Source organism: Mercenaria mercenaria, chromosome 8 (genome assembly GCF_021730395.1).
Source record: "Mercenaria mercenaria strain notata chromosome 8, MADL_Memer_1, whole genome shotgun sequence".
NCBI lineage: Eukaryota > Metazoa > Mollusca > Bivalvia > Venerida > Veneridae > Mercenaria > Mercenaria mercenaria.
Window position 1 is genome coordinate 2,338,718 of NC_069368.1, and position 24,748 is coordinate 2,363,465.

General features: G+C 34.9%; 1 protein-coding gene across 1 annotated transcript; it reads right to left on the reverse strand.

Moving 5' to 3' along the window:
- Positions 1-322: 322 nt before the first annotated feature.
- LOC123523207 (nicalin-like) lies at positions 323-22,791 on the reverse strand. The gene is made up of 13 exons (XM_045300908.2): positions 22,521-22,791; positions 17,086-17,276; positions 16,742-16,886; positions 15,850-15,944; positions 14,575-14,658; positions 14,253-14,356; positions 13,363-13,451; positions 12,208-12,332; positions 11,119-11,309; positions 10,406-10,523; positions 9,299-9,462; positions 8,953-9,085; positions 323-4,045 (listed from the first exon to the last, which is right to left on the reverse strand). The coding sequence occupies exons 1-13, from the start codon at positions 22,756-22,758 to the stop codon at positions 3,977-3,979; spliced, it is 1,746 nt and encodes a 581-aa protein (XP_045156843.2). The 5' UTR covers positions 22,759-22,791; the 3' UTR covers positions 323-3,976.
- Between the last annotated feature and the right edge of the window lie 1,957 nt (positions 22,792-24,748).

A 24,748-nucleotide genomic window follows, 5' to 3' on the forward strand; every position in this document is an offset into this window, starting at 1 on the left:
TTTTAAAAAAAGAATTAAACTAACACTGTCAAAATATTAGAATGAAACACTTTGTATGTAACTGTTTTCAAATATAATGATTGTATTCCAAACTAAGCATCGTTCTTTTCATCTTCCAAATTGTTCCATACTGTGCCACCACAGTGCCATTCAAGGCATCCATCAAGCCGTTCATGAGAAGTACTTTAAAGTAGGATGGCAACGAATAGCATTTTTAGCTGAATTACTCCTGTATAACCAAGAAACAGCAAATGTCTTATCTTGGTTCCCTATTTACTGATGACAACCAATCATGATTATATTTCACAATAACAAAGAAGACTTCACATTGCATATTTTATTGATACAAAATCTGTTTATTATAAGAAGTGAAAATCTGCATAATTATAACAAGGTAAACAGGCTGGCACAATATTTCAGTGTAACAACTTACAAGATCATCTTTCTCCCTAGAACTTAATTCATTGTCACGAAGAAGAAATATTTTAAGGTGTACATTTATAGATTCACTGGAGTGAAGACTTAGTATAATGGAAAACTAGAAAATATTTTAATAGCTTCACTTGACTAAGCAATATCTTGTGTCATAACTTCTAAATTCCAGTATTTAGTATTATTTTCATTTAATTTATTTACTTGTAAGGTTTGTATAACATATTCTTAGAAAGTATATTACCAAGGACCCCATTGGAGATAATCCTTTGTTTTTTGAGGGGCAATCCATGTTTGTTACGCACTATATAATTATATCAGGGCTTTGAAAATTTGTCAGTTTCTAGTTTTTAGACAGATTTTTACCTTTTCAAACAAATTAATAGAACGAAAAAATAAGAAATGTTTTCACACACTTTCGACAATAATGACAAGCAACTAAGTGAATTTCATACAATTTGCAGTTCTGTCTGTTTTCATCCCAAAACAATATTTAAGAATAAAAGAAATCTCTGATTTTGGGTCAGCCTGGAAGGGAAAACAATGTTTTATTTTTAGGCCAAAGAATCAAATGTTATTTAACTTGGTATGTAGTTTTCGTTTTCGACTAGGAATTCTTGTGTGAATTTTCAATCCTATGTATGTAGGTGCATTTGAAATACAGCTTAATCATTATATTATATTTAGTTGCACTTAAAACTTTTGCTAAATTTTCTAAGTCCATCAATGGCTATAATTTATATTAAAGTTTTCCAGTAGGATTGATGCCTGGGAAGCCTGGAATGGAGTCTCAAACCAATACATACAGTTGTTACTGAGATATAGCTTAATTATTCGCTCCACATAAAAATTTACAGAACTTTCATAGTCAAAACATGCCTAAACTACAACAGATTCCACCATGAATTATCTAATTTGTTTATGTTAAAGACATTCTGATGATTGAGACAAATTCGATAAAATTTCAATCCAACACAAGCAATGGTTTTCAAGATATAGCTTCAAATGCAAAACTTGTGACATCTATGCCGGGGCGAGTAGAATAGCTCTGACTGTACTTCTTCTGATGTGCAGGCTGATCATGGTCTGCACTGGTCACAAAGGCAGAATCAGTTGCCGGCAGCAGGCTAAAGGTTAAATTCTATCATACAGAAATATCTGAGTTTGTAACTACTCTATTCAAGTGTTATAATGCATGGTCAAAATATAAAATACTGTTTTAGGTTTTATCACAAAAGTTAAATGCCTTTTCGGAGTGAAACAATCAAGATCAGTGGTAAGTTTTGCATGCAAGGCAGTCTACACTCCTTTTTGAGTGTTTTGAATGAGAAATTGAGAAATATGTAGTTACACACCTGCAACAGACTATTGATCATTTTTTGTTACAAGAAAATTCACAAAGAGCCTACTGCTTATGCATTATAACGGATCAATATTAGACTTTTCAATTTTAAGTACTGCCCAACCTTAGATTTCTAGCAACTTCTTAGTTGGACTAGCACTGATTTCTTTGGTCTTGCAACACATGGGGTATTTACAGTGAAAATGAACTTAAAACCTGCAAGGTGCACACAAAAACAATGAACATCCAGTGAGCTATACATAGTAATTTACAAGTGACATGTGGTAGTTCAACAAATATTGACAATGGATTGATAACATTGCACTAGAAATGTGACTGCTAATGAAAAAGTTAGCAAAAACAATTACTGTTCAATTCATATATTCAATAACTGTTTTCTTCAATCAGTGTTCTTCTAATTTTGCAAAAGCAAAATTAAAATGTTGTTACAAACTATGGGAACCAAATACATAGAACATAAACCTGCATGAAGTATAGCCGATCAATGCAAAAACTGCATTTGTTTGACAATAATACACACAAGTTTCATTTAAATAATAAAATAAAGTTTTAACAGCAGCACTGCCTTGCTCTAGCAGACACTCATCTGATTTTTTGTCTCTGCATAACAGATTTTCTAAGTCCAAAAGGGGCCATAATTCTTGCAAAAAGCAATGTAGAGTTACGGTACTTGCTGTGCAGAGTCAGCTTTTAATGGCGAATAACTGCTCCAAGTTTTAAAGCAATAGCTTCGACCGTTAAGGAGAAAAAGGTCAACGCAAAACTTAACCAAGAAATCTGATATTTTCTAGGTCCAAAAGGGGCCATAATTCTTGCAAAAAGCAGGATTGAGTTATGTTTCTTGCTGTGCAGAGTAAGCTATTGATGGTGAATAAGTGTTGAAAGTTTTTAAAGCAATAGCCTTGATAGTTTAGGAGAAAAGCTGACCTAAACATAAAACTTAACCAGGCAATGCCAATGCCGACGCCGATCACAATAACTCATCTTTTTTTTTCTCAAAAATTCAGAAGAGCTAAAAATGTTTCTGAACTTGCAACTTCTTTACTGCATACACCTACATGTACATGTACTTTAACAGTAAATCCCTATACAAAATAGTAGGAATCTGCCTTAAATTGTCCAAAAAATTATTCAAGTTGATCCTACATGTTAAAAACTTCAGACTTTCCTTTTGCAAGTATATTTTGAATGTATAGTGGGTATCTTGCAAAGGACTGCTAAATAATTTAGCCACAAAGAAAAGATCAAATCTCATATTCTATGTTCCAACAGTTTTTTTCCCCTATTTGTCTCCAGACTTTCAGAGAGCACTGAAGAGAAAATCAACAGGAACAGCAGAAATATATACACATTCAATGAAGATGGATAGCATGAGCAAAAGTTTTAACAGTGTATGATATCCTAACTAATAAAACAAAATGCAGATGAGAGAAATAGCTTTTTTTCTCAGAATTTTAACTTTATACATGTATAAAACTATAAACAAGATGAAAAATTTCTACAACAGATTTTAGCCAAGAAGCAAATAGCCTAATCATAATGCCTGGCTTTTCGGGTACTCTTTCATTCTTACCTTTATAAAAAAAAAAAAAAAAAAGCAAGGATTTATTGCAATAAATGATGCATAAATATGTTTAAAAGTATAATGAACAATTCTTCACAAGATGGAAATTATACACTAGTTGTACCATTCCAATCATGAAGTATCAAAGATATGTTAAAGAAAATACTTTCTTTTTTTTTGTAAATTACTTTATACATTAGAAATAGGTTTTTCCTTACTATATTAATACCACTTGAATTTCTATCTGATGCTCAATGCAAAATGAATGAAACTTTATCATTATAATGACAGTAACAAAAATACTTCTATAGCGAAGTAAAGAAACACAATTGCACCATTTGGGACTTATGTGTTTTCAGTTCCATATATACAATGTAATCATCCATTTCAGCTAATAAATGTAATGTTTGCTTCACAAGCAAGACTGAATGATTTAAGTGTTTAAAGGATGGGAAAAGATTTTTGATACCTAACTGAAAAATGACCTTAAAACATTGCATGTTTTACATCATTACATGTAACTTTTACATGATTCTACACAATTAAAGCATGTATGGAGTAAGAACATAATTATGTTAGGAAATTTGATCAGTCCTACAAACACTTCAGTAGATATTCTAGTTGACTTTAGTGGCCTTCACAGGTTTCGTGAGCTTTATAAACAGTCCAAGAAGAATGTGAAAGTTCTGAAACAGAGAAAGAAAAACTAGATTAACTTATGTACAGCATGTATAGAACAACATGTATACTTGAATACTTTTGAAACTTTAACCATGGTGTCACACTTAGGTACAACAGAAATTCCTTGCAACAATTTGCACAGTTCTTAAAACCTAGAATGCCAGTGACATGATAAAAAGTTGTCAACTAAAAACAGTCTGCTTATTTTAAACTTCAAGAAATAAACATAATAGCATGTACAACTTCAAAGAAGCAAATCACTGTGGGTCGTAATATATTGCCAGTTCATTGTTTTGTTGCATTTATTGTCAACTTTCAGTACTGGAGGATGACCCCAAGCTTCTTGCATTATTTCAGGCACTGATCTTCAGCAAGCTAACCCTCAAAAGACTGATTTACACTCATATTTACCTTTAAGAAGATACTTTTGGAAGTATGGAATGATTCCAAAATAAACTAGAGCTGCTTTTGAGAAAAGCGCATATCTCCCACAACTGCCTTATCAGACTTTCAGTTCTTTGATTATTAAAAACAAGATTCAAGGGCCATAATTCCAAAGTGCCTGGGCCGATTTGGCTAGTTATCGAACTTGGCTGAGGTCTTATGGTCAAACACATTTTATTCAACTTTGGTGAAATTCGGATGAGAAATGTTCGACTTAGAGTGCAGACAAGATTTGTGACAGACAAGACACGTACACACACACATACATACATACATACACACTGTGAGGAAACGGACACCGGATATAGCTCAAAAAGTGATAAGAAAATGAACGTTTTATTTTGACTCACGGTAAGTTTTTCATCTTTTTTTGTATTTTATGTCGATATATTTATCAAAATTGAAGAGTTTTGAATAGCTGGATCATATGCAATGTACGTCTATGATGGAAATAAGTCTCCTTTCATGTATAATAGTACACTCCTCAATGAAAGTTGCATGATCACTAACAAATGTTCAGTAAGGCGGTAGGATTTCTTACATAAAACAACAAATAGAAAATAAGAGTAAAAACTGAATCGAGCGATTTTATTGAAATTATATCGTCCCGTATTATGTTAGATATCAATACGATAAGTTATGTTGTTGCGGAGGTATTTGTGCTTTTTGATGACCTGAAGGTGTACTGAGGATAGACGGAGCAAATAAAATTACTGCACAGGAGATAGCAATTGAGTGGACTGAGGATAGTAACCATCCTTTTTGAATAATGAGACTGCGATAATGATTACAGCTTTTTAGCTCTACAGTTAGTCGTGGGGATATGATTTCACCATTGTCCATATCGAGAGACGAGAGTAAAAGTGCTTTTTTTTTTAAAACAAATCTGTATGTACTTAAAACAGTTTCACTCTGACCTCTCGGTATGCTCGTCTTTCTTTTCGTCCACTTGTCTAACTGTTCGGCCTTCCAGAGCAATACTTGCAATGGTTGGTCAAATTGAGTACATAATGCATTAGCAGATGGGACTCAGTTACTTCCCTTAGTTTCTAATGTGCAATTTCAATCCAAATAGATTTTGTCTACAAAAAATAAGTATCCTTTTTGGTTGCGGGTATATCCCGCTACCAAGGTTACAATTTTATTTCTGACGATCATATAGCATCTTTATTTCATTCCGAATCACATCTAAAGGATGTTCATGTGCTACACAAAATAGTTCCATTCATGAACAACTCTGATGAATTATCAATGAATAAGCAGTTCCTATTCAACCTGTATCCACTCACATTGACCATTTAGATTATATAAGATCTATCAATGAAAATGTATTCCAGCCCATGATTACATCATATGCTAGGTCAGGCAGAGTTCATCTTAGATATGAGGCACATTAAATTTGTATTTGTTTCTCATTCATGTATATTCATAGACTGGCATTCAAACAGAAAATAAATCTACCAAAACCCGCAACCAACAGACATTTCAAGGCATTGATTTCAAATCAGTTAAAAATGGGTAAACAATATTGAGTTCACAAGTACAGAATAGTTACCCATAGTGTGCACAAGCCACAAATATTTGAATATGGTATCAAGTTTAAATCTGATTTATCGAGGGACTCAAAACATTGCGCCAACATTAAATCGCCCCTATTGGATGTACGCACGTATTGAGTGTACTATATACTGACTAAAGGTTAGGGTCAGGTTTAACATAGGTTTAACAGTGAACATGCAATATATGGCCTTAGAATTGACATGGTGTTTGCTTTATATGGTATAGCTTTGTAAATCACGTAGGCACGTTTTGCACATAGAGGTCATCAGCTAGGAATGATATCGTGATCCAATTTGGTACACTTGATGCCTTTCTTAGGACCGTGCTTTGCGTTGTGGTCTCTTGTTACTTAGAACAGAACAAGAGGACCATGATGGTCCTGAATCGCTCACCTATCCCCACATGACCCAGTGTTGAACTGAGTATGACGTCGTTATTTCTATTATTTGACAAAGTGACCTAGTTTTTCAGCACATGTGACATAGATATCATCAAGATAAAAAATTCTGACCAATTTTCATGAAGATCCATTGAAAAATATGGCCTCTAGAGAGGTCACAAGGTTTTTCTATTATCTGACCTAATGACCTAGTTTTTGAAGGCACGTGACCCACTTTTAAACTTGACCTAGATATCATCAAGGTGAACATTCTCACCAATTTTCATGAAGATCTCGTGAAAAATATGGCCTCTAGAGAGGTCACAAGGTTTTTCTATTTTTCGACCTACTGACCTAGTTTTTGACGGCACATGACCCAGTTACGAACCTGACCTAGATATCATCAAGCTGAACAGTCTCACCAATTTTCATGAAGATCCATAGAGAAATATGGCCTCTAGAGAGGTCACAAGGTTTTTCTATTTTTAGACATACTGACCTAGTTTTTGACCCCACGTGACCCAGTTTCAAACCTGACCTAGATATCATCAAGATGAACCTTCTGACCAATATTCATGAAGATCTCATGAAAAATATGGCCTCTAGAGAGGTCACAAGGTTTTTCTATTTTTAGATCTACTGACCTAGTTTTTAACCCCACGTGACCCAGTTTCGAACTTGACCTAGATATCATCAAGGTTAACATTCTGACCAATTTTCATGAAGATCCATTGAAAAATATGGCCTCTAGAGAGGTCACAAGGTTTTTCTATTTTTAGACCTACTGACCTAGTTTTTGATCCCACGTGACCCAGTTTCGAACTTGGCCTAGATATCATCAAGGTGAACATTCTGACAAATTTTCATGAAGATCCATTGAGAAATATGGCCTCTAGAGAGGTCACAAGGTTTTTCTATTTTTAGACCTACTGACCTAGTTTTTGACCCCACGTGACCCAGTTTCAAACTTGACCTAGATATCATCAAGGTGAACATTCTCACCAATTTTCATGAAGATCTTGTGAAATATATGGCCTCTAGAGAGGTCACAAGGTTTTTCTATTTTTAGACCTACTGACCTAGTTTTTGATGGCACGTGACCCAGTTTCGAACTTGACCTAGATATCATCAAGGTGAACATTCTGACCAATTTTCATAAAGATCCCATGAAAAATGTGACCTCTAGAGTGGTCACAAGCAAAAGTTTACGGACGCACGCACGCACGGACAACGGACGACGGACGCCGCGCGATCACAAAAGCTCACCTTGTCACTTTGTGACAGGTGAGCTAAAAATGGTCTCTGCACGTTAACTACAGAGAGAAACTAAATATTGCGACCATTCTTGATATTTAAGAAGCTTGCTTATAGACGTTGATTTTGAAGAGCATGGATCAAATTCATTGTTACTTTAATTAAATTAGAAATACAATTATACGTCATATCGCGACTTCCCAGCTTTGATGGTGGCAGGAGACACCAGGTGACCCTCCGTGCATTATTTCATCACGAGCGGGCACCTGGGTAGAACAATCGTCCTTCCATAAGCCAACTGGATGGCTTCCCCACATGAATAATTCAATTCCCCAATTGAGGCTTGAACCCATATCGACGAGGGACAAATGATTTGATGTCGGCGACATTAACCACTCAGCCACGGAGGCCCCTCAACATAACGTGTGGTTGATATCTTGATTCGAAATTCATAGAACAATTATATTACGGATAACTCAGATCAAACAGTTACAGTCGGCAATATACTGGATCCTTATATAGATCCATGTTTTAGTTGTCTTCTCATTGTGGTAAGACCTAGTAAGTGAAAAGTTTGAAAAAGACATATATTGTACATGAACAATGTTACTATGTACATGAACAGTGTTACTATCAATCAGAAAACAAGGTTTTTGTCCCGTCATGTTATATGCTATCCTCAGTATACATTTGTCAACTTGGAAACTATCCTCAGTACATAATACGGCTATCCCCATTACAGTTTTGTAAACATTTCTAAGGGCATATCTTTAACAGTTTAAAAGTTACATTGCCAATTCTTACAACAAAAATAGTTTAGCTTATGCTCGTAAAATTGTACGATTCAGAATTTTAATTTATTCGAAATATTTCTTAAAAATAATATTTATGGAAATTCTGTGAATTCTGTGGTGATCATCTCAAATCTTTAGTAAAAGTTTTCATGCTCTGCTACATTGTGAGCCTTATACAATACACCAAAGTCTAAATTTAGCATTCAGCTATGAGTTCAAATACTGGTTTCATTTGTGGATACTGTAGATAAGCTTTAATACAGCAAGATCTTACCTCTGGTAAAGAAAAACAACTGCACATTTGCCTGTTTACTTATCACTTTCTGAGCTATATCCGGTGTCCGTTTCCCCACAGTGATACACAGACAGGAGTAAACCAATATGTCTCCCACACCACTGTGTGGATGGATACATTATAACTGCAGACATAACTAGATAGTCTGTCCATGAAGAGGCCTACCAAACATTTGTGCAGACATACCTGTATGATGAAGTATATAGCTGCTAGGTAACCACCAATTGCTAATGCAAGAAAGAGATCAAATACTGCTGGTTTTACACTGAATGCGCTCATCTTGTACTCTGCACCATCATAGAATATAAACTCTGGATCTCTGCAAAACAGCACAGCCACTATAAATGTAAATGTAAATGGGGATTCAAGCCAAGCAACTTTTATTTTGTAAGAAAATTACATTCTAACATGATTTTAGGGTCTGACAAATCCACTCATCAGCTTAAAACAACGAGTAAAAATTGGTGAATGAAAATTGCTGTATTACCTGTAAGTTGTTGAAATCAGATCAGTATGGACTAATTTAATTTACCTTTTATCAGTTTTAACTGTAGATCTTTTAACATCTTTCAGGTATCTAGCCATGGTTTCTTCTAGTGTTGTGAGGAGACTAGCATCTTTTGGCAGGAGTTGTGCCGCCCTGGGACGTGACGTCAGATGATCCATCCAAGCTGATACGAGATCTTTCTGGACATCCTATACATATAGCAGAAAAAATTTAGATATGATTTAGATTTTTAAAATACCTAAATCTGACAAAACATTTTTATCTTACTTGGAATATATTCAAGAAACATAAACAGATTATCACAGTAAATTTTACAGATGTTTTAGTCAGAATATTTTTCTAGGCTCTTCATAGCCATCTCAAGACTGCACATTATTTGTTTTACATGTGCACAGAGTTTAAACAGTGCTTCAGTTATGTTATGTCAGTAGGTTAATGGCTTCATTACTGTACTAACTTTTCTATTCCAGAACACTTCAATGGCCCAATGGTAAAATGTCAGATTTGAGCATGGGAGGTTTTGGTTGCAATCCCCGACTGCGTTATTCCAAATATGTGAAAATTAGTACTGGTAGCTCCTTTGCTTGGCACTCAGATCCAGGAGATGTGTGAGAGTGTGTGTTCGGTTTAGTGTCTTTTTTTATGCACACACAACATGATACCCAACCCTCTCATATTATATCGATACCAAGCTGACCAATCCTAGTACTATCCTCTAAATGCTGAGTGCCAAGCTAGGAAGTCGAACTGTGTTAGCTTGAACTCGGATAATTCAAACAACACCATTCGCTCGAAATCATCGTCAGAACTGGGCAAAACCCCGATATTATGTATTTTATTCAATGGTTTGAACTACCAATAAATTTTGCTGGTTCAACCGAACGAAGATTGACTGTAAACCTTCTGACCTTGATTGTCTTCAGTCACATGACCTTGATTTCTAGACTGATATCCTTAGCTCTTGTCTTCAGTAACATGACCTTGATTTCTAGACTGGTAGTCTCAGCTCTTTTCTTCAGTCACATGACCTTGATTTCTAGACTGGTAGCCTTAGCTCTTGTCTTCAGTCACATGACCTTGACTTCTAGACTGGTAGCCTTAGCTAGATGTCTGAACAATCTGAATACTTACTAAAGATTCTGTGAAGAGCTGTATATTTCCTTGTGAGGTAAGATTATAGACATGTCTGGCCAGGGATTCTGCTACAATATGAATATTCCTCGCAAGACTATCTTCATTTATACGATCTCTGAGAAATAAAACACGAAACTGTTTGTAAATATTGTTTACTCTCAAAGAATAACATTTTTAACTGTAGTTCATTTTTTGTTTGTTTTGTTTTTGATGGGTTTAATGTCACACTGACACAATTATAGGTCATAATTATTATGGTGACTTTCCAGCTTTGATGGTGGAGGAAGACCCAAGGTGACCCTTTGTACATTATTCAATCACAGGCGGGCACCTGGGTAGAACCACCGACCTAGCGTAACCCTGCAGTTCTAAATGTATTAAAAAGAACCATTATTGTAGAAACTTTTTTTTGTATGGCAAATAATCAAATATATTTTCATGGATAAAGAACCAGTCCTAACTAGATGTAGATCTATATATTAAAGTAAGTACAACATATCTTCAGTACATTGTGGTTATAGTATGTTCGATCTTTGTTCAAAATATTGTATAGCTCTACATTTTAAAGGTAGCTGATCATGATCTGCACTGTTCGACATTCAGTCAGTATTTTTTGGTAAGCACCCCTTTTAACAGTTAATGGTACTGTCCAAATTGAAAGATTGACAAGTTCATTATAAAAGTTTAGCAGGGTAAGGGTTGTTAAATACCTGGTATCTAGGATTGTTGTTCTATCTAGATTTTTATGTGAGTCTAGATGTGTCAAAGTGAATGCTGGAAGTCGTTTCATGCTAAATCTTTCATGTTCCCAGGCCAACAGTTCGTCTGCTAAATTGATCTTTTTGTGCACCAGTTGGAAATTAACTTCTTTGAAGAACGTTTTGGTGACTTTTTCTAAATGCTAAAAAATATGCATAAACACATTTAATATCAGTCAAAAGAAATTGATACCATTAATATAACCAGACTACATAAGCTGTACAGTTTACAGTTTAAATTCTGTAACATAATGCAAGAAGTAAATTCCTACTGCTTATTGACTTGTTAGCTTGTCTTTGATTGAAGAAGCATCTGGCAGGGATCAAACTCTGGGCCTCGTGTATGTGAAGCATGTACGCTAACCATAGGACTACGGGGAACTGTGTCTTTGATTAAATGCAATTTTTCCATAACCTTTCAATAAACAAGAGGACCTATCTGGCCTAGATACCCCAAGTTTCATAGTTTAAATCATTAATAACTTTGGTGCAGAATTACCCAAGAAACATTTCTGCCAAATTATAAGTGGTTCTCAAGTGATTGAGTGGAAACTGTTTTCAAGATTCGGGCCCCTTTGACCTTGACCTTTTTACAAACTGACCCCAGAAACAGTCCAAGCCATCTACTTAATAAGCCCAATAAAGCTATCAAGGTTCTCAATCTATCACGCAGAAACCGTTTTCAAATTTCAGGCCACGGTGACCTTTACCTTTGACCTATAGACCCCCAAAACTACTTCATAAGTCCAATCATGCTTTTCTGGTCAAGTGTTTCTCAAGTTATTGAGGGGAAACCATTCACTCTACTGATAGACGGATATACCAATCGAGCTACATGTGCACAGCAATATGCCTCCTCTTCTTCAAAAGGGAGTGGTGGAGGCATAATAAAGAGCTGTAATTACTTCTTTAGAACTGTCTTTGTTCTTATTGTTCAGAACAACATTTTCCCATGCAGGCTATAATCCTGTCTGTGAATAGGCTGTTGAAAGTGTTTTATTGGAAGTTGTGCTTATATAAAAAATTTATGCAATGATTTACCTGAAGAAATTGTCCACCAGGAGAATCTTCTCTTGGAGGTTTGGAGACCTGAAGTCTGAGATTGTCTCCGCTACCTATCGTGTCCAGACACAAAACATATGCTATGTCCGAGAACAGGGTACTCTCTACAAATAAACAACAAAATTTTCATTAAAAATCCTGCAAATATACACAAGTCACTCTAAATCAAACTTACAGAATGTCTCAATATTCAAAATGTGTCACAAAAATATATGGAAGCCAGAAGGGCTCAAACAAAATGCAGGGTGTCAGAAATCTGCAAATTTATTGTTAGCCCATTGGGCTACAAGTATTTATTGTCTGGTAGAGTGTTCGGTAATACTAGCTTACTGTTTGTATATTACAGTTGAATGGAAGGCATATAATGGGGTTTCATAATTTTAACCCTACTTATCATGTTCTGACAGATATCATAAATCATCTCTTCTCCCAGAAATTTTCTTAGGAGTAAAGAAAACAAAACTAGTTAAACTAGGAATTTTTCTCCCTTTGATTACCAATAAAAAATTCTGTCTGATACCAAACATCTTTTAATGAAGGGTTTCAAAAAAGAATTAAAACTGAGTAAATAATGTCCATTCACTTTCTTTGTACTGTATTTTCACATATCTGAATTTATGTTTGTACTGAATAGTTTCTTATATGAATGCAGTTTTCGCTGAATAAACGTCGCGTTTTGCATGCTGTGCAAGTTTTTAAAGCAAACTTGATGTGAGCACAAAACTGTCATAATCAAAGTCAGCAATCTGATGTATTTCCTCTCAAATTCAATAAATACTGATGAGCAAAACTAAGTTCACATTTACAGGTGGCGTAAAATGTTAGTAATTTTAAGACTGGTTTTGCACATCTTGATGAGAAACTGTTTCTTTTTCAATGTCTCCAGACTTTTGAAGGGCATTGTACATTACACACAACTACACTTAAATGTTGATCACGTGTAAGAAGTTTCAATAGAGTCCAAAGAAATTTTTCAACAGACTGACCACATGACCAACTGTAAGAAGAATCCTACATTTTTTTCTAGGGAATAATAAATGCTTACCGAATTTATGCATAACTCAACAAAGAAAAAAACAGTTTTGAAATTGATTTTAACACAGAAGTAAAGCACAATGTTTATATTATACCTACCAACATTTTCTAATGTATCCTCTATCCATTTCTTGGAACCTAGGTAGTTGAATTTACCAGCACCAGATAACAGAAATACCAGATTGTATCTGCAGGTGGGTTAAGGTAAACTTTCAATTACACCCTCTATACAACAATATCAACCATAGATTTCATCAAGTGACCGATTTCAAACGGGAGATAAACAATCAAGGAAAAAGTATAAATAACTTCATGCAAGAACAAACTACAACATTTGTTTCAGTTGCATTTAAGTTTTATTCAGGAACCCTTTTAAACAGGAACAGGCACTCCCAAGGAGTTGAATGTTTCATTATTTAGGGTCCCTATAAAAATAGTTTTCCTAAAGCTATTGTAGTTCAAATATTTGCTTTTTTTTCTTTGGTCAGCAGAACCAGTGGTCAAACTAACCCTAAGATTCTGATAAAGGGCAATATTGCAACACTCAAAGCATTACTCTTTACATGTTTTTGTAATTAATCATGACACCTAGGTGAATCAACTTATCTTTTGCAGACTACAGACAAGTTTATAATACAACTATAAAGTTTGTACTATGACTTAAAACTCACAACTTCAAGTGGTAAATGCTGGGTAGTCATTTCATATAACAAGCTTTGGGACAACTGTCCCACTAATATATTGTGAAATCACTGCTACTCATTTTGCAATTGGGGACTTATTTTCCTGGATTTCAAGTGTATTGTGAATCTACGAAATTATCTCCTACAATAGTCGATCTGTAAAGCTTGAATCCATAAATTTGTGTCACAAAGATAGACACATTCTGGTAAAAACTATGGAACTTTATGCAACTGAAATCAAACGATTTCAAAGAGAAGGTATACAGAACAGTTCAAACCTTTCACACCAATAAGTATAAAGGATACTTTGCATGTGTTCTGGAGTTGGTGTAGAGTTTAGAGAAGAGTCGTGCTAGTTCAAGCAGAGCTATAACTCCACTGCCATTAGAATCAGCACCTGTGGCCAAGCTCTGAAATATACACAAAACTTAATGTAGTCTTACTTAAGTTATAACATTACAAAATGTATCTAAATGTCTGGACATGCACATTCAACATCTGTCAGGTGGTATCAACTGACTAAAATTTTTCAGCTGTGAAAATGACACTCTAGTTTTTAAACTCTTTACTATTCCACAGGCTACGGTTGTCTATATATGGTAGTGATGTTCACTGACAATATACTTACAGGAGCTATACCAAAGGCATCATAGTGTGTGACAACAACAATTGTAGGTAACTGTTCCTCTATACCATACCCTGACAGATGACCCTGAAAATATATAAATGGACCCATACATATTATTTCACTATTATTATTAGTATATATCAGAGCTCCAGATAAGCTGCGTATTTGCGTATTTACGCAATTAAAATTGCAGAAAACCCAATTGAATTCATACAGTGTGCGTACTGAAACGCAATTAAAATTCTTAATACCCAATTCATAAAAAATAGCTTGCGTATCGCATTTTCCTTATAACTAGAACGGGTACGAGACTTTAACGCTAGATTAGACTGACTGGTTATACCGCATAATAATACGTTACTGCAGAACAGGTTGCAATTTATCGGAAAAATAACAGGACCATTCAGTCGGCTGATCGGTGTTATTTGGACGCTTTGTAAACAATTTTGTATAGAGGTTGCAGGAAAAAACATTGTTGCAGCAAAAACAAACAAATTAGTGGGATATTTTGCTGTTCAACAATGACAGTTATCTGTTTGTGACGATGTAGTGTCACCGATACTGGATGACATCTTTTGGGAGAATGCATATTGCGGTGACCACATCGTTCGGGATATTGTGGATGAACTGATCTCAGACTGCATTAAAAGTGAAAAAGAAAACAACTGTATGAAACATTCATTACAATTTTAAATACATTTTTTATTAAACATTGAAGGGCGCCATTAAAATACTTAGTCAGTCCTGTTTAATGATATATACCATGTATACTGTAAGCAAAAAAATACTCAATTGTTAGTGCGAGATTGGTAAAATACCCAATTGGTTTTAGCAAATACCCAATTACTTCTGAAAAGGCTGGGTAATGATATTATTTTTACCCAATTCAAATTTCCAATACCCAATTCAGACAAAAAGTGATGGGTAAATACCCAATTGCACCAAAAGCTTATCTGGAGCTCTGATATATGTTTATTTACGAATATGAGAAGTTTCATTAAAATCTACATTGTAGAACATTTCTATCCACAAAAATCTAATCAAAATTGGGATTTTCCATCAATATAGACACCCATAATAAAAACTTTTGTGAAGTCCAAATTTTTCAAATCAGTCGAGCAAAATAATCAAGCACATGACCCTATCTTTTTATTTGCCAAATTTTCTCAGTATACTCTGAAGTTTTGAATAATCAGGGTTTAATCAAACTCAAAATTGTAGAAAAAAACTGATCCAAACATGAAGAACTACCTTAATACATAGTGTTAAGCCTACCTGTATGTTAGTGATCTGAAAGTCTGTGAGGGCCTTTGCCTGTGATCCTGCCATAACCATCTGGAACCCATTGGCTGATGCAGAACTGAACAAAGCTGTAACAGAAAAATACCTTTGTTAAATTATTTTTTACAAGTTTATAATGCAACATCATTATATATCAGTTATGTAATGACAGTCAGAAAACTTACCTTATTCCGTGATTTTTATACCAGTACCTAGTGGCTCTTTACATTATAACAACTGGCAATTTTCAAATCTTCCGACAAACTGTCATGGAGAACCATTGCCCTTTTTGAGTGGACTCGAGACCACTCAATTCATAGTCTTGAATTCTATCCACAGATCTTAACTGGCCAGCATACCTTTGACAAGCACACTGTTAACCCTTATCATGTTGGACCCAACTGATTCTGCCTTTGTGTTCAGTGTAGATCATGATCAGCCTGCACCCTTTTAAGAGTTAATGGTACTGTCGAAATTGAAAGATGGACAAGTTCATTATCGAAATTTAGCAGGTTAAGGGTTAACACTTGTACATGTATTTCAAAGGAATTTTTTCCTTTCAAGTGTTAAATTATTTTTCTCTCCAAAAATTGCCTGCCCAGTCCACTTGGCTGCTACTGTTTTGCTTGACTGCATTCTATGCTTCGAAATGGTTTTTTTTACAGCCTTTACGGCAGCAGTATCTCAGTGCTGCGAAAGTCACTTCAATTTGTCATTATTTTCAGTAATATGAAGTCAAAGAATCCTTTCAATGTTCCATTCCAGCTAGTGCTAGAGGACATAAAGGGTGTACCTTCCACTAAACCTAGTCTGCTATTAGCATGTTTGGTTGCATTCCATGCTTCTAAAGGACCATCTTACAGATCTGATTACTTTAAATGGTTACCTTCAACTGCAGTGGCAGCATCATCCCCAGACCCACCAGTTACACCTTCATAAACATCCCGTAACTTTTCAGTCTCCCATGCAAAATATACTGGTACGCTGCTGTCCTCTGTCGACAGCAACTCCTGTTCTAATGACTGCAAGTGCTGAAAAAAGTAAAACCAAAAAAACATGTGAACACTCTATGACAAATGACACCTGAAAATGCATAACAGAATAATAAATAGGAGTCCAAAACAGGGCACTAAATCCCAACAATATGTGCAAACTCTACCTGGTAATGCTGACAAAATGAAAGACGCAACATGGATAAAATGTAAAAAACATAAAGTTGAACAAAACTACCTGTTTTGTGTCAGCAGTCATAGTAGATAAGTTGTGTGGGAGAAGTATAAGCAACCCTCCTGCCTTCTGTTCTATCAGCTCCCTATATTTTGCTCCTGTTACTTCTTTTAACCTTGCTAAAATACATCTTCTTGTCACCATTTTTGCATCCAGTGGTCTTGCTTCCATGTTTATCAAAGACATCTTGCTTCCTAGACAAAAATGCTTAATCGATTACAACTGTACATGACGTATAAATAATTGACCTATGTTAGAACTATAAAACAATTTAAATATCAAAATGGTACTTTCATTCTTCCTTTCCAAAACATACACATATAATTAAAATACTTTAAAATATATGTCAGCCTTTAAATATTGTAAACATTGTTTGCGCCTTTACATGTACATAATTGCCATATAAACCTATTAATGATTAGATGTTTGTTCACACGTACGCGACCTATATTATTATAATAAACTGCTACAGCAGAGGCTTGGGGTCTGGTAATTGGACCTCTAGACCCAGAGTGAGTCTAGAGGTTTGGTAATCAATATGAATACTGAGAACAGTAATTACAGAGAGAAGACTATAATTTATCTTACAAAAAAGATGATTTCAAAAGTTTGCTCTCGTATTTTGTTGCTGTTTTAAAAACATCGTAATTTGTGACAGGAAACAGAAGTATAAGTGTTCATTCCAGAACTATTTTAAGTGTGGTCAAAAGACTCACTGAAGCAAAAACATGGGACATTTGAAAAAAAAAACTGGGATCATGAAAGAATAAAACTATTTTACCTGTACTGAACAGATGTGCTTTTTAATATTTTTGTTACTTGTAGCTTAACGTTTTCTTTTTGCTGTACTTTAAACATAAATACAAGTCATGATATTATTTTCGTTATCAGAATGTAACCATCGAAAGCCAGCCATTTACTCTTAACGAATGTTTGTCCTAAGATTCTGACATAGTGTCTGCACAATCGGGTGATATAGTGATCTAGGATAAGTCATCTTTTCTAGGGCATTATTCTCCACTGTCTATTGTTTTCGGACATTTTGGGGTAAAAAAAACCCTTAAAATTAGATTTCTTTTTTCTCTGAATCACAACTGTGTTTTTTTGTTGTCCACCACTGCATAGCAACAGTGAAAGCTTTGTGTTGTTAGACGACTGAAGACTGGCTACTATTTTTACATCTACCAATGAAATGGTGCATTACATCATCGGAAGAGTTGTATTCGATTCACAACAGCTGAAGTCAGTGCTTAAGCCTTAAGGCAAATTGTCAAAATGGATTGAATATTTTGTTTTCTGAAAATATGTGGGCCCAATGGGCACTATAGGACGACTATTTATTGTCCCATGGCGCAACATGGAATGATTTCCAGTAGTAAAATGAATTCAACTATTCATGAGCCCTATCAATGTCTTAAATACTTAAGAAAACATTCAGGTTATTATTTTAATCGATCAGTCTCCAGAGAAACAAGAACTCGATAAAAGTTTCACATTATGGAGTACAAATTGCTATTTATTATTTATCGAATTTACCATTGTATTTTTTCCCCATGATTAAAGAATTATAAATACTTCTCAGGGGTGTGAAAATCCCAATATTTTTCACTTACTGAGACGTAACAGGTTTTGTACCTGAAGGGTAAGGAATACAGGCCTGTGATTTGGGGCAAAAATAGCATGGTATTTGGGCAAAGGGGAATAAACAAGAGCTGTCAGTGGACAGCGTGCTCGACTATTCTCAGTGCTTGATAGTATAATATAAGCAATGAGTAAAACTTTAACATTACAATAAGCATATTCTAAGTCGAAAAGGGGCCATAATTCAGTCAAAATGCTTGATAGAGTTGCCTCCTCCTTTTTACAGACTGGGGTCATGATGGTAAACAAGTATGTAAAATATGAAAGCAATATCTCAATGGACTTTGAAAATATTTAGGGTGGTACGCAAACTTTAACATTTGTGTGACGCTCACAAGTGATTTAATATTCGCATCCGAACGACTGCCCATATTTTATTAACTGATAAAATTATTGGAACATATTTATTATTTCGATTCTAACCACGCAAATTCTTCGCATTTTACAGCACTATATTTTAGTTTGATACATCATTCGGCTGGCCATATATGCTGTTATAAAAACCTCCCTACGAATGGAAAGCGTTGCATGAAATGGAATTTCCGATAGTCAGTAAATTTTAATTAAAGTATTAAGAAGTTACTGCTGTGAAAATGTTATTTTCAATAACATCAAAGGTCGATATTGAAGTCAGAAGTAAATACTTAATTCAAAGTTTACATATGCAGTTTCTAAAAATAGTACACGTCACGGTTCACCTACATGATGGCACTGAAACATACACGCCAGAACCTTTGCGGCATATAAACACGTAAACACTTGAGTCTGGAAGATTGGAATATGAATTATAATTTATTTACTGTCAAAGTAGAATCTAGTTGACATTTGTGGTGATTGTAAACTACGCGCACGACCAGATATAGATGCACCGATGCTGAAATTGGAACGTACCGGGCTGAAACATTTTCTTACGGTAAAAACATAAACTCCAAACAAATGAATTCATCAGTTAGAAATTGTTTGTTTCAGAAAATTTGATGTACTTTTTATTACTACTACTTAGCACTGAAAAAGTAGAGTATTTAGTCTGCAAGTAGAATCTCATAGTCATGTTACAATCGTAGGGTGGAATGGAACAGCTATATTTTATCGTAGATTCATGTATAGGCGATTTCGCTATGTTTATATAGCAACTGCTGCGGATCATGTTAGAATATTTCTTTTAATAGTACAAGTAGAAATATATTACAGTCTTTTACAGGTGAACTTCTATATGACTTAAACTTCATAATACATATTTAAGCTAGTGAAATCAAGGGAGATAATCCAAAGTTGGGAACTCATAACTTAGTATAAAACAAGTGTTTTACTTTTTCTTTACTTATTTTTGTTTATTAATGGGCATTTTTATTTTGTACTTTGTGTTAGAAAGTGATATACTTTTATTTTCATTCTTTCTAAGCCTTTAAACCACTTTTTAGCACCATTTTTCTCATTTTAGAAGAAGGGTCAGTCTATTTTTTACTTGAGGTAATGCAGCAGGCAGATTACACTTCATTAAATTCCCAGGATTTATAATGCAGAGCTCAAGATAAGATGCGTATTTGCGTAAATACGTTTTGAAATTTACAAAAAACGCATTTAAAATCAAACCTACGCGTACTGATACGCATTGAAAAAACAGGATACGTATTTTACTCGATTTAAGTGCGTAATCCAATTTTATCGTAAATCAAGCACATCCTTTTTGTAATCGAGCCCACAACAAACAAAAATGGCGTCTCATAAAAGCAAACGCAAACGATATTGTAAAATAATGCCATTTTCTTCTTCAAGTATATAAATGTGTGACAAGAGATGACTCGGACAATGCCTATCGCTAAGCACGTGATCTATGATATATTATGGGTAACTGTTGAAAAAGCCGAAGCACCATACATGTAGGTGTTTTTGAAAAAAAACATTGACAGTCAAAGTATCACTGGCTGTTGATATATCTCAGTGGTCAGTAACTGGAATTAAGATGTAATGTAAGATGTAATGTATGCAGTAAACAAAATGTTAAAACTATTTGAATGAAGGCTGAAAAAATATTCAGGAAAACAGCATTAGCCGACAAAAGGCACTTCAGCAGAGCACATGGATATCAGAAAATTATACAAACAAACAGTATTATTATTACCCTTTTAAATGATTTCGAATTCTGAAAAAACATTTAGAATTCTAAAATACCCTTTTGAAAAAAAATCTAGGAGTAAAATACCCTTTAACCTAAAATCTTATCTGGAGCTCTGATAATGTTTGGACGATGAACGAAATGTTGTTGAAATCGTTGATTTCGTGTTAGTTAATACGGTGAAGCGACCAGTAAGCACAGTCACGCATATATTTTAGTTGCCTTTAGATAATTACGCTACCCGAGAAAACTCGCACTGCTTACTTTGAAATTTTCTTGTTTTCTAGTGGTGGGTGGGGAGTGAATGTGTTTTATTCCTGTAGTTTTTTATTATATAGAAGTGGGGTCTTTTTTGATATATCCCAGACTCACCAGTTTCGACGCACATAACAAGCAACTTGGCCGCGCTTTTTCATTCAGTAACATACGTGACTCCATTAGATGTTGCATGTGCACTAACCTTTTATGCATTGAATCATACCAATAACATCTTATTCTAAACAGCTGACTGCCAGAAATCAAAAGGTAAACAACAACTAGTGTGGTCGGCCATACTTTTTTCTAACACACCTATTTCGACGCATCTTACATGATACTTGTTACGAAGCTTTTGATTGGCTTAAATATTTGTGCAATCACTATAAGTAATGTGCTACACCATAACTGTCATGGATGCTGCAATAAAACTTGACACAAAAGCTGGTGCAAGTAGATAATCAATATTAAGGCCAAATGATATAAATAAATCTGAAAACATTTTAACATTCATGAACATAAGAGGCTATGAACATAAATAATCACTCTGCTTTTTTATAAACACTGTCTGATGTTTTTTCTTTCATTTTTCTGGACTGCAGTGTTTACAGAGGAATTTGGCACATTTTGTTTTATACAAAACTTTAGATGAACCCAGTGTTCACAGCCTACTTGACAAGAGAAAAAAATGAAGTGTGTAGTAATGATGGCATTGATATATAATGCGTACACCTTCCAAAACAGTGCATAAAATAGTGCGACTACATATGTCACGTGGCAGTGATGTGACCTTGACAGCACTAAAGTCGGCTGCAGACGTAAAACAAAATTTCCAGAAAATTTTTTAATCTAAGCTTCCACTGGGACGTTTTTAAAATGGATGAAAATTTGCATTAGTAGAAACATCAAAAATCATGTATAGGGTAAATGTAAGTTGATAAATATCTTCAAATCCTGAACTTTCCAACTTTTTTATCGGTAAAAGTAACCATGATGTTTTCTGTCATTACACCGAGTAATTACGTCATCGGAAACCCCAAGTTAATCGAGAACGAGGTCAAAACAAAAATGGCGTCGAAATAGGTGTGCGTAAAATTACGTGGTGCGACGATACTGACTTTTCGTGATTTTTGGATAGAATTTCAGGCTCCTGTGATAAAATATATCATCCTCTTTGTAAATACCGTTCTTAGTATTCATATTGTGTACCAGATCTACAGACTCTGGGTCTAAAAGCCTGGTTACCGGACCAATAGCTACTGCCTCGACCTTTGACAAATCCTCCCTGCTCCCCACCCCTTGCCAATTCAGACATAAAATTTTTGATATTTTAAACTTTCACATTTACACTTAATCATGAAATTAGTTGACAAGGAAATTTAACATAAGTAAGTATCTGTCATGTGATGAAAATAACATATTATACCTATTTTCATATCGTAATGATCAAACTGTTGCATCCTGTAAATGGCAAATTCGTGTGCAGCGTTCACCGGTGACACGGGCGATATAATGATGAAGATCGGTATAAAAAACAGAAATGACAAGGGAAAACAGTTCTTGAACATCTCAAATATTTCTCCTATGCCTTCCATTGTGCAGTTTGATCGTGAATCCCGAATAAATGGTTCAGGAAAAATTAAAATTATTGAACAAATTCGCATGCAATTTGTAACGAGGCTGTACGAGTATTAAGGGGAGATAATAAGGTTATTAATAAAACCCGGCCCGGCCCGGCCCAAACCACGGAAATAGCCGATTCCGATTGTACGGAAACCACCGGAAACTTACGGACGGAAGGCTAATATAATTACGAATGGTGATACCGTCATCTTTATCAAGGCAATTATGTGTATTTTATTTCATTATTACAAAAGTAGAAGCAAAGTATTTAATATTGATGATACGTATGTTTGATTAAGTATTGCACTTGACATAAGCAAAGACCTAAAATACCAAGATATTTGAATCACACTCAATCAAAGAAGTAATACGTTCGGCAGTCGATGTGTCATTTTGTGTACCGGACAGACACGAGATAGCAGTTTGCAGGATACTTTCAACAGAACTGGACAGGCTAGTTAAATGTACGTCGTTATTTCACACCTAACGATGTGACACTAGGTTGTGTAGTAAGGCGAAGGGGTCTATACCGTGCACTGGAAGTAGCCTATTTATAAAATTTGGTTGCCCGACCAAGATACCGTTTTAGCATATTAAGTTTTAATTTAATGAAAATATCTTGTCTTAGGGAACATATGAATATAAACACTCTTATATTAAGGTTGTCAAAGATTTGCATTGATAAGTACACATTTTGCGAAAATTAACTAGAAATGTAAGTTTATGAAATTATTATTATACTCCTTTTGCCTATCTCGGTTGCGCAACCAAGATAGATCGAAAATAGATGAACTGCGGAGCTATGCGCTGTTTTCATACTTGCCATTTGTTTCAGGTTGTTGAAGTATTCAAATTTGAATATAAAACTAAATAAACTAATAAATTATATCAAAATCTAAAAACAAAGTCCACTTTTACATTTTTTTCATATTAAAGGGAGGCAGTTACAAAATTTCATAAAAAATATCAAAGTAAACATTTCCAGAAGAGGTATAACTCTATGTAATAGGTCTTTGTTCCTGAAATACAAGAAAACTGAAGAAAAAAATCATAAAATGTTGCTCAAATGATAAATCATATGATTTAGCTTTAAACAAAACCGGGTGATTTTGTATGGATATGATACCCGGAGTTACAGTAAGTTGTAGAAATGAATGAACTGGAGTATAAAATATGAAAGATCGGTCGCAAAGTTTCGAACCCGGACCCCCCCCCCCCCCCCCCCCCCCGCACACACACACACACACACACACACACACACACACACACACACACACAAACACCCCGAAACATGTCCGCTCAGTCTGTTTAAAACAAAACAATAAAAAACGGTAAATATCTAATACGGATAAATGGGAGGGTAGTGATAGCAATGAACTTTCATGTTTTAACAATTTACTGCTAACGTTAGTTTTTAGATTATTTAATTTTTGATTTCTTTTTCTTTTATGTTTGAAATAATACTAGCATATCTTTTTAACACAGAATTAAAAAAAAACCGGTCTGGTCGGACTACGAACTATGCTTTTGCTATATGCTTATACAACTATTCACACAATGTTAACTTTTTTGTTTTTAAAATGAACATTTTAAAGCATGGATTACAAATGTGTGCAATTCAGATGTTAAATTATTATACCCCACACAATGTCCAATGCACTTTTTCCATTAGTTTAACTTGAATAATATATCATAAGCGTTTTTATATCTCGTGCGCAAAATCGTTATTTTCAATTTCTGCGCATGTGATATTATACAATAATTGCCTTTTGGTGAGGTCGATATGAGCCGCGCCATGAGAAAACCAACATCCGCCCAGTCTGGTTAGGATCCATGCTGTTTGCTAACGGTTTCTCTAATCGCAATAGGGAGCGGTGGTCTAGTGGATAAGGTGTCGGCCGCTCAATCCAGAGGTCGTGGGTTCGAGCCCCACTGGGGTCACGACCATGACTTCTCATATGACACCAGTACTGGTTTTTCCAGGAAGCGGACTCGAGAGTGGTTACAATAAGCTTGAAGCTTTCATCACAA

What these genes read in the sequence shown, in the direction of transcription:
- LOC123523207 (XM_045300908.2), bottom strand. Translation starts at nt 22,758, where the DNA reads ATGCGAATTTGTTCAATAATTTTAATTTTTCCTGAACCATTTATTCGG. An exon ending in TTCAGATCACTAACATACAG is followed by an intron (nt 14,659 to 15,849) that starts GTAGGCTTAACA and finishes ATATATTTTCAG; the next exon opens with GGTCATCTGTCAGGGTATGG. An exon ending in CTATATACTTCATCATACAG is followed by an intron (nt 4,046 to 8,952) that starts GTATGTCTGCAC and finishes TCTCTGTTTCAG; the next exon opens with AACTTTCACATTCTTCTTGG.